The 15,492-nt window shown below is 37.5% G+C and overlaps 1 protein-coding gene across 3 annotated transcripts in view; it reads left to right on the top strand.

The window, feature by feature from the left end:
- CTNNA2 (catenin alpha 2) overlaps positions 1-15,492 on the top strand; it is a 535,735-nt gene that overhangs the window by 123,173 nt on the left and 397,070 nt on the right. For 2 of the 3 annotated variants that reach the window (XM_075752786.1, XM_075752787.1), the window contains exon 3: positions 12,356-12,551. In XM_075752786.1, the coding sequence (XP_075608901.1) occupies positions 12,356-12,551 (196 nt within the window). The remainder of the gene's footprint in view (positions 1-12,355; positions 12,552-15,492) is intronic. The other variant, XM_075752785.1, reaches the window with a different exon arrangement.

The following is a 15,492-nucleotide window of genomic DNA, read 5'->3' as shown; positions in this document are numbered from 1 at the left end:
AAGAAGTTAGAAAAAGCTGTAAAAAAAAAGTAAGGAAATTACCATCTCTTTTTTGTACTTTTTTTTTTCCTCCTATCCAATAAAACTGTTGCCTGCTTTGTGGTCGAGTTCCTTTTTGAGAACTAAATCTTAAATAACGCTGCCTTTAAGATTGTTAACAGGTTTTTTTTTAAAACCAAAAAGAAGTGTCAAGAAAATGGTACATTTAAATATCAACTAACAATTTCACTTTGTGAAGTAAGTGCTTATAGTGACAAGTCTCATACAGATCCAGCGATAGAGCACAAAGTACACTAAACCCAGGGATTTCAAAGGTAGCGTGTTCTACTATTACTCTAGTGTGCTGTGCCCTCATGTGGTTAAATTAAGTATCTTCCCTGAATGAGTCAGACACCCTTTGAATTTATTGTCTATTCTACTAAAGAACTGGGAGAAATAAAGACGATTAGCTAAATGGGAGATGGTTTGACGCTAAGCAGATCTTTGGTATTTCTTTTGTTGTACAGGTCTCAAATGATTTGGTACATGGAGATGAGTACAAATATATTTGCATTTTGTTCTGGTTCAACAGCGGATGTGTACATTTTGCTTGTCTTGTTTTTTAAGATTTTGTGAGTCTGCTTACTCAGATTTAGGACAACGTGGCTTCATGTCTGATTGGTTAATACTGATAACTCTACTATAGAAATGGAAACTTTGATGGTTTTCACCCACATAATATATAATAGAATCACAGAATCATGGAATGGTTTGCGTTGGAAGGGACCTTAAAGATCATCTAGTTCATTCTAATACCAGTAGTCTTTTACACTAGATACCATTTGAGTACCACAAAACTTAATTTTGTGATAATAATACCTAGCTAGCTACTCTACATATCTCACATCATGCATGCTATGTGCTTGTGAGCTTGACTATTAGTTCTGTATTCAGTTTTGGAAGGAATTAGAGTTAATAAGGTGTTATTTTTTTATTTTTTATTTCTCATCATTCAAGTAGATTGCTAGCAGCTTTTCTTGAAGGTTTCATATCCTTACAGCAAATTGCGTATGATAATGACTTTTCTTGTACTTAGGAAAGTTTTTGCCCCAAATTAAAAATTGGCAAAATTGGAGAAAACTAGGAAAATGGACTTATGGCATGTGTGACATTTACTGTTTTAATTAACAAGGAAAATAACATATGCCATAGGGGCTTTGCATTGGTAATAATTTATTAACTGTGAAAAGTTAAATAAATTAACGTTACTGAATGCAAAAAATTACTTCATCTTCAATTACTGCTCAGTTGTTGCTAAGACCATTGGACAGAGCACTGAAAGTTAACATTTCTGTCTGCTTTTGAGGTCCTTACCACTTAACGTGTATTTACTGATTATCAGATAGACTTTAGCTTTCTTATTACTTCTAGCTGAGGTAAGGTGAACCTCATATTTCACTGTTTAAGGGAACATTTTTTTGAATTGTAGCCTGTTAACCACTGCTGAGTTGCACAGAGATGATCATGTGGAGCTAGCTAGGTTGCCTTTACTGGTTTCAACATTTTAAGTTCCCACATGGATACATGATGTCTTACTAGGACAATGATAAACAGAAGGAAGATGGTCACAAGATCACAGGCAGGAAGGACTGGCATCTCCAAATGTGGCTCCAATTAAAATTCAATCATCTATGCTATATAAAACCCATAAGCATCTTTGATTTAGAGCTTTGGAAGCCTCTAAGGTATGGAGATGCCAAGTGCTTTTAGGCACCCAGCTCCTGGAGTGCAATTCATAAAGCAAAGTTACCTGATTAGGCTCCCTGTACAACACATGGAGAAGAGAGATGCTTAGGAGTGAGATTTATAAGATGGCAAGTGGGAGAGATGTCAAAGAAAGTGGACTTTTTGAAATTCTGTCCCTTTCTGGAAGTTATATGCTCAACTGTGAGCCCACAGAGGGGAGCTTATGTCATATGGTGATGAACAGACAGCAAGTTTGCTTGGAGTTAGTCTAAGTCCTCCTTCAAGATGAAAAAGCGGCTCATTCTTCTCCTTTCAAAGCTGACCACACTTGTGTTGCAGCCCACCTTCTTATGTAATATTCTAGATGTTAAGGTATTCACCCATGAAGGAAGAAGACTTGGCTCACTTCTCTCCTGAGTCTGAGGTGTACTTCAAACCCACATTTCTTACCCCCGCCCCCCCAAGACAATGCTATACCCAGCAGTTCATAGCCTGGTCTCAAAGCTACGGAAGATAGCCATCCTGCTAAAGTTATGCCATTATGTGGGGAAGAATTCTTGTTCATCTATCCATCTTAGTATAGAATCAGCTATTCTTATCCATAATGAAGAAACAGATGTCAGAAAATACATGTTTAACACTAATCATAAATTTAAATTTTTGAAATGGTGCAGCCTTACTTGCTTGATGTAACCTAAAAAAACGGAAATAACGGGAATCTGTGTATTTCATACTGTCTTGGCAGTTGCACTTGACTGGGAGCAAGCTCTTTTGTGCAGTTAGAACAACAGCGTATTAGAAATAGAGAGGGACATCTTAAAACTTGACTTTTATATTTTGGTTGCATTAAAGGCATTGAGCAGATTCTTTACGAGTCAGATTAAACCAATGGTTTTGTTGAAGACTGTTTTCTCAAAGTGATAGTGAGCCTTTGTGTAATTCCTCCAGTTAAACACCTGCTTAAGGTTTTCTAGCTTGGCAAAAGCTGGAATTATCAAAATTCCTAACAAGATACTAGAAACCTGTATTTAGGAAGGGGATTATTTAGGTTTTCTTAGGACTGCAAAACCTTTCTTTTAACAGCACGGAGGCAGAGAGGATATTTTGTAATTAATGTTGCTGTTTGTACTGCCAGTTCCATGCTCTTGGTCTTGGTCCCAGTGGTGTTACCAGTTGACAAGTGTCCACACCACAGCGCGGCACCGCCATAAATGGCACTAATTGGCGTTCTTCTTGTCAGGCTTTGCCCAGGGGTTGAACAAGCTGTAGCAATTGAACAAATATTTCTGTATTTTTAGGGATTTTCCTGGGATTACAGTTGAGGCAAGTTGTCTGGGTGGTGTGGGGAACCTCGAGTCACGTACACAAGCAAGTGAATCCATAGGAAACTTGAGGAACACAAATCTGTTGTCTTTCATGAGTGGAATATTAACATAATCTCTTTTTCCTGTCTACCAGGTAACTCCTTATGTGATGGAGTTATAAGAAAAGAAGCTGGAATTCATATTTGCCTTCTAAATAGCATCACAGTAGTTTAGTGCCAATTATTAACAGTAAAACTTTGTCACAAAAGGCGAATTTAAAAATTTTTGCTCCTAATTTGTTACAAATTAGCCAAAATATATATCAGGGGAGACATTTTATTAGCTTAACTTATATCTGTTCTTCTTTCAGTTGTGGGAAAGTCAGTGAAAACATATTGCAAGTTTGTATGTCTGTTATATAAAAGATAATATTTCAGGAAGATTTCTAGGAGGAAAATAAGTATGACGAGTTGGTTTTTTATTGGGTTTTTTTCCTTCTTTTTGTTAACAGAACAAGTAGGAAATTCCATAGGGGATTAATACTTGCTGAAGAACTTCAGCAAGTATTTTAAAGTTCTTCAGCTGAAGAACTTTAAAATACTTGCTGAAGAACTTTAAAAGTGCCTTATATAATATTCATTCACATTGGCTAGGATATAAGCCTCTTCCCATGGTATGAACACTGATAAGAAGAATATAAATTAACAGTAACAGTGTTGCTATCTCTAAATTACATCCTAAAGGTACATCGTGTAGACAGAATAGAAATATGCAAATTTGTTCAGGAATTTGTATTTGGCAGAGGAAACGTGAATCAGAGCAGCTAGCTGTCCCCAAGCTAGATGGGATTAAAATATACGGGCTCTAATCAGTGTTGCCTGAGTTATCTATGTACTTTGCATCCAAAAGCTAGGTGTGTCACTGGCATTTTTTAACATCCTAGCTATTAATTTATACATTAGAGAGAATAGACTGCTTATTTATTAATTCTTCTAACCAGCAGGTGTTTGCAAACACTGAAGGGAACTGGAAGGAGTACAAACAGACTGGGTTAAAACACTGGAATCTGATGTGGATAGCGAAAGCTATATTTGCCAATGAAAATTCAAATGTCTAGATATAATAGAGAAAGAATTTCAGTTTTATGAATTAGGTAGACAGCTGGTGCTAATTGTGTGGAGATAATTACAAGAGTTAATTATGTAAGCTGTTATGATTTATGGGCTAAGGACAGTGGCAAATTACTCTAAGTTGATAGACTAAATTGAAGAACGATTATTATCAAAAAAAGGAGTTATATTAAGGACTGAATCGTGCTCAGCAGAACATCTGTGTTCACAATTATATTGTGTAATAAGGAAAAAACGCCCAGTTTTTTACATACTACTAGAGAAAAAGCACAAATTTGGAAAAAAACCCAAGTTAGCTGCTTCTCTGTTTTGTACGTGAATGGAGTAGAAGTAATTGTTGAAAGTATTTTCTACTGTATTTTGCTCAATAATATCTTGTAGTTGGATCAGGAGTACCTAATGAGCTACTGCTGAGAGCCATGTCATAAAGGAAGTTATGGTGTGCAGAGTTGGGAATATATAAAGCAAAATCCCATGTGTTTTTGCTCTGGTTCTGGATGGCGAAGGTGAAGAAGGTCACAAACACAGTGTTTAGGTCTGTTCTCTGCTTCATTTTGAGCAATGAATTGAATTTGATCTTCCTACACCCATGCCAATGCTTTAGCCCATGTCAGTGCTTTAACCCATAACGCAATCTGTTTCTCTCCCAAAGTATTTTGACAGGTCTCTGTTTCATCCTGCTGCCAAAGGAAACAAACAAACAAACAAAAAATCCCAACCCTGAGACAGTTTGGAAAATGAAGTTCTTGTTTTCCAGACAGTTGCAGTGATTTTTTTTCTTTGATGAAACAAACTTCTTTCAGCAACAGGAGGATTTTGAAAAACAACACTCAAGGGGATACCATTAGTACAACCAGCGAGGCAGTAAGATGGTGCATTCGAGTGGAAGGGTAGCCTTATATCTAGAAGGAAAAGGGCCCTTACACTAAAATGTCAGGGCTGTCTTTTTTCAGGTCATTGAGTGTTTCCAGCAGCTTGGTGATATATGAGAAGAGAGGAATAACTTGTAGCTGTTCATATTCAAGAAATGCCACTGGGAAGAGCAAGTAATATTTACTTGAAAATAGAGGGGACGTAGGGGAGAACAGTGAAATTTCTTGCAAATAATTAATGATCTTTCAGAGAAACCCTTTTACATTGATTTCATCTGTCACAACCAAACCAAAGTGTTTGTGTGAATGGTTTTCATAATGTCCGTTTGCATAGCCATATTCGATTTACCTGCTTTGGTTTATTAAAACCAAGCAAACAGATAAATGCTGTCCGCCCTCTGAAAAACTCCAGCAGCCTTTGTCACTGATATTTAAAAAGCATAGACTCCCAGAACCATAAAATTATGTGATTTGGAAGGGACCTTAAAGATCATCTGGTCTAGTCCCCTTGCCATGCACAGGGACATCCTTCACTAGGATCAGGTTGCCTAGAGCCCTGTCGAAGCTGGTGTTGAATACATCCAGGGATGGGGCAGCCACAGCTTCTCTGGGAACCTGTTCCAGTGCCTCACCACCCTCATTGTCACAAAAAACCCCAAACCAAATTCTTCCTTATATCTAGTCTGAATCTGCCCTCCTGCAGCTTCAGGCCATTCCCCTTGGCCTGTCACTCCCTGCCCTTGTCACCAGTTCCTCTCCAGCTTTCCTGGAGCCCCTGTAGGGACTGGAAGGGGCTCTAAGGTCTCCCCGCAGCCTTCTCTTCTCCAGGCTGAACAAGCCCAACTCTCTCAGCCTGTCTCCATAGCAGAGGTGCTCCAGCCCTCGGATCATCTCCGTGGCCTCCTCTGGACTTGCTCCAACAGCTCCATGTCCTTCTTGTGCTGGGGCCCTCAGAGCTGGACGCAGCACTGCAGGGGGGTCTCCCCAGAGCAGAGCAGAGGGGCAGAATCCCCTCCCTCGACCTGCTGGTCACGCTGCTGGACACGCAGCCCAGGACACGGTTGGCTTTCTGGGCTGCCAGCGCACATTGCTGGGTCATACCTAATTTTTTATCCGCCAATACCCCCAAGTCCTTCTCCGCAGGGCTGCTCTCAATCTTTTCATCATCCAGTCTGTACTGAAGAGATAATAAGGCTTCAGTCCTAGGTGGGTGATCAGTGACAAACCACAGGGATTAATAGTATAATAGAAAAAAAGCGCATATCAATATTTTCTCCAAAAATTGTGAATATAAATGTATTTTGTAATGTGGTTATGAAAAATCTTAAGTAAATAATGCAATTCAAGCAGATTTTGAGGAAAGAGGGTGGGGGGAAGTATTAAAATTCTTAAACTTTTGGCCGATGCATTTCAGAAATCTGTAGGGAAGCCAGTTTAATTCACAGAGCCAGGAATGTTTTTCTATAAACTGTAGCTGCTGACTCGGGATTAATTTGATGAGTATGTGATCTAGCTCTATCCCCTTTCACTTCTGGCATCCCTGCCCGCACGTGACCTCTGCAATAGGGAAATCCATGCTAATAGAATTTTCTGCTCTTAGCAAAGACATCCTCACCTTTCTTTTGTGCTGCTGGAGCTGCATAAGGAAGACTTAATTCAGGATGGGACTGAACTATTAATTAGTGAAGTTCTGTTTTTCCAACAGAGACCTACGCTAGAACTGTGTGAAGCTGCTTTAATAAAATAAAAGAGCAAGGTTCCCTAGTGTGATCATAAAGCCAGGATCATTATAGGGTTGCCAAATGAGCTTATGGTAATTATCAAGTGATATATTTGATAATTGTATAGAATTTTGGGTGAGGTCTGCATTAATTGGTAACGGAAGCTGATAGAGACATTCTTTCCTTTGTACCAGCATAGGTGGGATAAGATATTTAAGATAAACCAGTTAGCTTTAAAGGCCTGCCAGAAAACTGAGCTGTGTTCTTGTCTTGTCTTTATCCTTTTTCTTTCTTTCTTTCTTTCTTTTTTTTTTTTTTTTTTTTTAAACAAATGCAGTTAAAATGCTCTGGATAGACACTTCTGAAAAACTCAAGCATAGTGCTAACAAGATAACAGGTTATTATTTTTTTTTCTTTTTATCATACAACTTCTGTTAAGTTATAGGTTGATGTATGGTTTTTTTAAAAGGGGAAAGTAGCTAATATGCAATGATTTTTTTTCTGTTATGGATATAAGAAGTCTTGCTCCCCCCTTCCCCTCTCCCAGTATGGCTGACTTTTCTGAATGATATTTCTAATTTTGGAACAGACTCCTTTCTCAGCATTTCAAACTGGTAATTTAATGTAATTTAAAAGCAGCTGACACAAGGTGGGCAAAATTGCAAGATTCCAGTTTTTGAGTGATTTTCTTCCTCTAAGGGCTGTGTATTATGCAGAACCCAACCTGTTAGTGCAAAGGCTGGAATGCAGAATTGCCCTTGCCCAAGTGAAAGTCCTAGCCCCACGTTCAGGATGATTCCTCTCCTTGCTTCCTGCCTTTCAGTCGTATGAGTCTTCTCGCTCTTGCAGCATGATGGCCCAGCTTTGTTTAGAGAGAAGCAAACCCCACCGTTCCAGTTAGCTTATGGTTCATTGATTACAATATTTCCTTGGGAAGGGGAAGATCTCCTTTGCATCAGGAAGGTCCAAACTTCTACTTGTCTTTGCCCTTTTTATTAGGCCATCATCTTAAATTTTACAAAATACTTTAGGAGACCTTAAATAAAACCTGCCTTATAAATGAAATTCATTGTACTTGTGTAAATCATGGTAAGAGTTTTTCTTTATATCCAGTTCGAAGCTCTCTTGTTTCAACTTGTGCCTGTCTGTCTGCTGTTGGAGACCCCAAAACCGAACATGATATTCCAGGTGTGCCAGGGCACACTGCTGACAGCTTGCTGTCTACAAAAGTCCCTTGAAGCAGATTTATTTCCCAGCCAGTCAAGTCCCTCTCGTGTTTTGTTGCCAAGGATTCCTCCTCTACCGGTGCAGGACTGTGCACTTGTCCTTGTTGACTTTTATCAGGTTCCTCTGAGTGACAGCCCTGCCCTGAAGCGTATTGACTGATACCTGCAATCCATCACCCGCGACTCGATGAGCATGCACTCCATTGTTGGCACCAGGTCATCTCTGTCCCTAATTGTGGGGATTAAGTCATCTAAAAATAAATGCAGAGGAACACAAGACATGCTCACTATAAAATCCTTTCAGTAGTACAGTAAGTCCATGATGGTTTTTTCTGACTCATTGCATGCAGAAGATGACCGCCAATGTTCATAGAAGAAGGTGCTCAGCTTTCTAGGCATAGCAGCGACAATTACAGTAGGGATTTCTAGCTCATGGTGCAAGATTAGGAAATTTCGTCATGTTCTTTGGAAAATATTTACATTTTGGAAAGACTCTTTGTGTTTACTCTCAATGCTTTCTTTACTGTATACGTCACTTCAGCGTCCTGAGGCTTTCTTGTTTGCTCATAAGTTGTACTTTTAAAAACCTGTAAAAGTTTTTAGATTTGTTGCTGTTCTCATAAGTTTGCATCATCTAGTTTTGATATGCCAATTAATTTTTGCAACTATACATTGGGAGTAGTCTGTGTTGGGCCACATTGCGCTGTGTTTACACCTATACTGGCAGCGATGGATAAATTCAGAATGTGGAGGTGTTCTTGAAGGACATGTATTTACATGTGCAAATTATTATATGCAGCAGAGATTTCAATTTATTCTTTTGTTAAAAGTAGCTGAAAGATGCATCTGTTACATTAAGTCTGGGTGCAGTGTGTGTTTTGTTTTCTTCAGGAAACTAAGCTCCAGTGTTTGCATCTAGAGCTGTAAATGAGACAGTCTCTGAAAGGAATGAATAATATTGTTTTGATCAAATTAGTCTGGGACCCGGATTCAGCATAAAAATTAATTTTATCTATTAAGTTCATTTCAGTGAACACGATATTGAATAATTTTCCAGGCAGATGGAAGTATCTGGAATAGAGAAATGAAATTAAATCATAGATAGGAGACGTGATGTGTACAAGGTCAGTGACGGTGCTGGGACTAGAACAGATGTCTTCTCTCTGCTGTTCTCATCCACAGGACATGTTAGAGGAAGAGATGTTAAGATGTTCCAGAGGTGCACACTGAAGATTATATTGCTCTTCCTTCTTTTTGTAGTTTCTATTAAGAAATACTTTTTCATTAATCTCCATCAGCTTTTTCTTTGATCTTAGAATTTTTTTTGTTTGGATGTTGTTTTTTTGGTTTTTTTTTTCCCCATAGGGGATATTTTTCCCATGGGAAAACATTTTAGCTATATCTTAAAGTTCCAACCATTTAAGTTGATTTTTTAATTTTTTTTTTTTAATAGTACTGTGAAAAGATCTAATTGTTTTTGCTGGTGTTTTCCTAACCCAGAATGTGTAACCTAGCACCGCCAAGTCCACCACTAAACCATGTCCCGAAGTTCACTCTGACTATGTAAGAAAATCCAAATTTTGCTTTTGTCCTTATGCTTTCTTGAAAAAAAAACAAAACCAAAACCACCCAGTGATAACTGATGACCAGCCAGCTCCCATTAAACCACACACGCACATAATAAAAATCAATGTATGTTCAGCCAATTACTTTTTTTCCTTTGCATATTTCACGCTTACCCATTCAAGCAATGGATTTTTGCAGGACTTGCCTCATACTTAGCAGTTTTAGGAGGAAAGCCTCGCTTGTCACTCAAGGCAGTTGGTGTAAATTAAATGAGGATATTTACTTTTCGAAGTACATTTTATTTAAAATTGCCTGGAGATAATTGCTGTGTTTTGAAGGCTGTATGTAAAATGGTTTGTAGTTCTGCTCAGACCATTGTAGTAAATCCGGTATGTAGAAACATTTTGTTAAAGTACACACACACATACACTCTATGTATATGTGTCTATATCTGTATACATATCCATATATATATATAAAAACACATATTTATTTATACACCACCAAAACATTTTGGAGATTATCATGGTAAAATATTTGTTCAGGATTTATTTCAGTTAATTTAGCAATCTAATACCGATTTGCGTGTTCTCAATCTGATTTTCTGGGTGCCCTTCCTTGTTAATGATGTGTCATCGACTGTCTATCCCTGGGCACAAATCTATCCTGTTCGATGACAGCTGTGGTCCCTCTTCCCGTTCATTGACTGCGTTAGTTCAGCGCTTGTAGATGATCTTACGATAGATGTGTAACTTTTTTGTAGGTAAAGTTAAGTGAAAAGAATCCCAACTGATAGTTGAATCCTGCACAGAAGGAGCAGATTTGCAGACTTAAAATCCAGTAACACTGATTTTGTTGAATTTTAATGGGAAACTTTGCAATTTTAGGGTACCAAAAGAAATCTGCAATCCAGGCAATTCCTATGTCTTCACAGGACTCCAGCAGTTCTGCCAGCTACAACTTCTTTGTGGTTGTGCTATTTCAAGTATTTTTTTTGCTATGACCCCCGTAGCTACCTAATAAAGACCTATGAAATTGTCTGATTTGATTTAATTTATTGACCACTTTTTTTTCACTTCAGATTTTTTTCTTCTCTATACCATCTGAACTATTCTGGCAATCTAGTTCTAGTTTGTGCAAATAATTAAGACCAAGTTCCAACATTATTCTTTTGATCTTCGAGTCTCCTACGTGAATTTCAGCATATACTGAAACAATTTTATTGCCTGCTGTACGTGAAAGCTTTTCTTAGTCATCCTTACGATGCGCTGGACAAATCCTTTCCATCTGCGAAACCTGAGTTAGGTTACAGAGGCGGCCTCGTTTGTTTATAAAATTCTAAAATCCTTAAACAGACAATGATCAACCATGAAATGATCTTCAGGAAATTTTATGAAGAATAATTTAAAGAGAAAACTAATAACGGAAATATTATTTCTAGATATAAATAGTGGAAAAAAAACAGATGATGGAAGAATATTACCTTCCTGTAGCCAGGCTGACTCCTTCCTGAAAGGCGGCTCTGGAATACATTTTGTTCACCCAATACATCCCTGCATCTATACATATGGTCTTGCCAAGCCCTGATAATCCTTTTTTTTTTTCTTTTTTATTTTTTATTTTCTTCTTCCATAGTCTATAGTTTTCAGTTGCGATTTGAAAAAAACCAAACAAAGCAAAAAAGAACCCCACAACCCAACAGAGCTCAAAGAGAAAAACCTGTAGCACAAAGAGCGTGACAAATGGCTCTTTGGTCGCAACCGTACCAAATACCTTGTCACGCTTCTTCTAATAGAATGGGATGACAGTGAATTTTTATACTTTGTTTTGAAATCTTTTCCTTTGTAGCGCACTGTCTTTATTGCAAAGGTTTTTATTTTCTTACAGTAAATTCCTGGGTTAGCACACCGATACGTATCTTCAACTGCCCTGGCTTGTGTCCTGGTTAGGGGGAATTGCATCCCTGAGCATGACGGATCCGTCGCTATTTTTTCATGCATTTAACACCTGATGATATCCAATTTGGTGTTCCTGTTTTACAGAAAGGCAGCCTTCTACTGCTGAACTGATAGAAGATTTTTTTTTTTTGGTCCAGCAAAATCTGTGGCATACGCTGGTTTGTATCGTTAATCTTTGTGGTTAAAGTTTCTAATCAGTTTATTGACAGCTCGGTAAGGAATTCCTTTAGGAGATTCTACAAACATGGAACCAGATTTTCTTTGGTTTTAAATACTAGGGAGAAAGCAGGATCATTTCACTATCTGTCAATATAATATATTATAAACATACTGGGGCAATACTAAGCTGAATAGTTTTAACCGGTATAATCTTTGCAGCAGGAGCTATTCGTTCCTTAACGTCTGGAAAACAGCCACAATGTTTTTGTCACCACTTGCGTGTAACTGGCAGTGCTTATCTCAAGGGACGATTGCTTTTTGAATGGTTTCTGACCCCCATGTGTTAGGGTTTCATTTTATCAGCGTATTCATTTTTGTAAAAGTGAAAAACAGTGACAAAAATGATGCTTTAGCACCACTGCCCTTCCATACCTATTTCTTATCTTTTTCTCCCTCACTGCTTGACTGTGATTTGCTTAGCCCAGACTAAATATAGGTTAAAAGGAAAAACCTTTTTTGAGGGTATGTACCGCCACGCTTTGGATTTTAAACTTTAAATTTTCTTTATTCACTACATGCATCGTTTCAACGGGAAAGAAAATAGCGGGGGTATTGAATTAGGTGACCACCTATAGTGTTATTAATAATCGAAGAATTGTTCAAACTGACAAAACCTTGTTTTTCTTTCCCAAAGGTAACAACGCTTGTTAACACAAGCAATAAAGGACCATCTGGCAAAAAGAAAGGGCGCTCTAAGAAGGCTCACGTGTTGGCTGCTTCCGTAGAGCAGGCCACTCAAAACTTTTTAGAAAAAGGAGATCAAATTGCTAAAGAGAGCCAGGATCTCAAGGAAGAATTGGTTGCTGCTGTAGAGGATGTACGCAAACAAGGTACGTGGAACAAAATGCTTAACGGGGTAACGGCTTTATTTGATGTTTTTCAAGATTTCTTCTGAAATGAGTATCAGCTGCTCTGATAATGTTACTGAAACTATGTCCTGTATTACAGTATATCCGTAATATGGCATATAAGTATTAAAATAGCTATACCTTTGTGGATGGCAATGAGTATAAAGAATGTTCTAACTTTGGCTAAAAAATGGGAATTGTTTTGTGATGGTTTCTTTTTTCCCCTCTTTTAGCTGTTCTGTCACCAAATAGCGAATTCAGATATTACTTAGCAGCCGTGCTGCCCAGTGCCAAAGCTTATAGTTTAATTTTCCACTTGTTTTTTATTCTGCTGTATAACAAAATGACATGTTTTTTCACTTTACTAAATTTGAGCAGTGGTTTAAAACCCATGGATGCAAATGTAGAGTTAGGATTATGGCGCATACCTTTCTTAACATTCCAACAATTATTGACCAAATAGTACAATGTAGAATTACTTGTGATTTCAAGTATATATTGAAATATATACAATGATTATCAAAGTCTGAAAATATACAGATAATAGCAATATTAAAACATTTTTCTTTCTAGGTGTTGGTGCTAGTAAGATAGAAGTTAACATTAGTTTGCGTACTGCATAGGTTAAACTTTTTAGTTTCAAGATACGCAACGTCACAAAAAATTGCCTAGCTGGGTGTGGGACTCAGGCATGGGATAATAACATTTTCATTACTGGCAGAAAAAAAATCCTGATTTTGCCTGATTTAATATTTGAAGTTTTAATTTGTATTCTAAGAAAACTGCTTTCAAGTAAGGGTTTGAAATTTTAGAGATATCATAGATATCCTGACAATTTTCCTTCAAAATGTAAAATGTATGTCAGATGTTTGTAAATTTATATGTGTGATAGGGGAAAAAAAAATATGTTTTCAATATATGCTCAACCCAAAACTTTTCCCTTTTATTGACTTTGATTGTAATTATCTTTATTGCAGCAGCATTAAGTACCTTTCAGGTTTTTTCTGTTATAAATATTATAATCTAAAGATACCATCTGCCAGTATCATCAGTCCTGGATTTTGGAACAAGACTGGCAGATCTCCAGCTGGGCTTTCAAAAGGATTCTAAAGGACTTTAGTATAAAATACTGATTTTCAGTGCATTAGGCTTCCCGTAACCATACGATGTTTTTTTAACTTCTTAAAAATTGGACTCAAATGAGCATATGAGCAGGCAGGGTTAAAATCTTGTATACATAAACACTGATTAGTGAATATTCCAGTCTGTTCTATCCTTAGGCTATTTCTTCCTCCTATCCGCTATATGTGTATTTGGTTTCACTGTTTTCCTGTTCCTATGTGGTTTTTTGGGTTTTTGTTGCTGTTTGTTTTTTTTTTTTTCCAACAACATTCAATTGCTAATACATCATAATAGGTTGAGTATTTGCTGTATACTCTATATACAGTGTTTTGCCAGTATTCTGGTGGGTTTTTCTGTTGTGGGTTTTTGTTGTTGTTGTTATTTAGGTTTTTGGGTTAGTTTTGGTTTTTGTTCTGTTTTTATAATTTTAATGCTGATGCCTGGTTGTTCCAGCACGCAGTTTCATTTGTCAACTACTTCAGTTTCCCCTTGCTTACATTACTTATTTTGTGTTATGTCAAATTCTAGTACGGCATCTTCAGCGCTGACGCGAGTGCCCTCGTTCCCGCTGAATTTATCGCTCTCTCCCTTTGGGGGCTGCGGGGCTGACTCAGTTTTTCTAGCTTCTCCCCAGGCGCCTTCCACCGAGTTAGAGTCATCAACCTAGACTGGTGCATGCTCTCTGATGTAGGCAAATATACCACGTTCGTGAGCATTGTGTCAGAGCTGCGTATTATCTTTGTCGTTAGAGGTTTGTATTAGTTAACGGTGATTTCTATGTAGAGTTGTTCTTTGTAAAGCTGGAGGCATCTGAGAGGATTTGGTTTTTGTCTTGACTGAATTTCTGATTTTTTAATTGATAATAAGCCTTATATTTTATTTTTTTTTTAAATCTGCATTAAAAAACCCACAAAACAAACAATGAAAAGAAGAAAAAAGAGAAGAAAAAAGACCATAAACAGTATTACGCGGAATGATGCAGGCATTCATCTTTTGTCAACAGTACAGGCTAGAAAAAAGTGTCAGAAAAGTGGAGCAGCTTTTTTTGGGTCTGTACAACACGAGTCCATAATTAGGAGAGCAGGAGACACCACACACCATTATTAGCGCACACGAGCTGCGTAAACTAGACCAGCCTTGGTGCAAAGTGAAATGATATGTTTAGCTCAGTGACATAAAGAGCTGGATTAATGAACCGAGGCTGTGTTTTGCCAGAGTATTGCTAGTTGATTTTCTGGCAAAATTCCAACTTGGATAATTACACCGTCAACCTAAAAACGTCTCCTGCAGTTACAGCTGGCTCTGGTGTGCTCCTCATTTCCTTCCCTATATTGCTGTATACTATTATAGGCTACTATAGCAGGTGTTGCAATTCATCCAGGAGAGAGTTGCTTTCTGTTGATAGGTATGAAATGAATGTATGTATCATTTGCAAAATACTTTGGAATGAAAATGGATGCAAAGAGTATATAGCTTTAAGATGCTTGTTACTTTAATAATGTGGAAGGGTAAATTATATTTGTATAGCTGTACAAAACTCTGATCATCAACAGTTTTGATTTGCGAAGTTGAATTCTAAAAAAACCTAAGAGTAAGAAGATAGATTTTTAATATTCCCCCCCCACCAATTTAATGAAAAGGAATAAATATTTTATGTATAAAACTCATAACTGTGTAAGTATGTGTGTGTATGTATTTATCCTGCAATAATTCCATAATAGGAATACTTTGGCCTTACAGTTCCAAACCATCTAAATGCAATTATGCAATTGCTGTGCCATTGAATACTTTGCTGTATGGG

The sequence above is a fragment of the Balearica regulorum genome, chromosome 4 (assembly GCF_011004875.1).
Source record: "Balearica regulorum gibbericeps isolate bBalReg1 chromosome 4, bBalReg1.pri, whole genome shotgun sequence".
NCBI lineage: Eukaryota > Metazoa > Chordata > Aves > Gruiformes > Gruidae > Balearica > Balearica regulorum.
The sequence above is the reverse complement of the archived record's forward strand: the minus strand, read 5'-3'. Positions and strand labels throughout refer to the sequence as shown.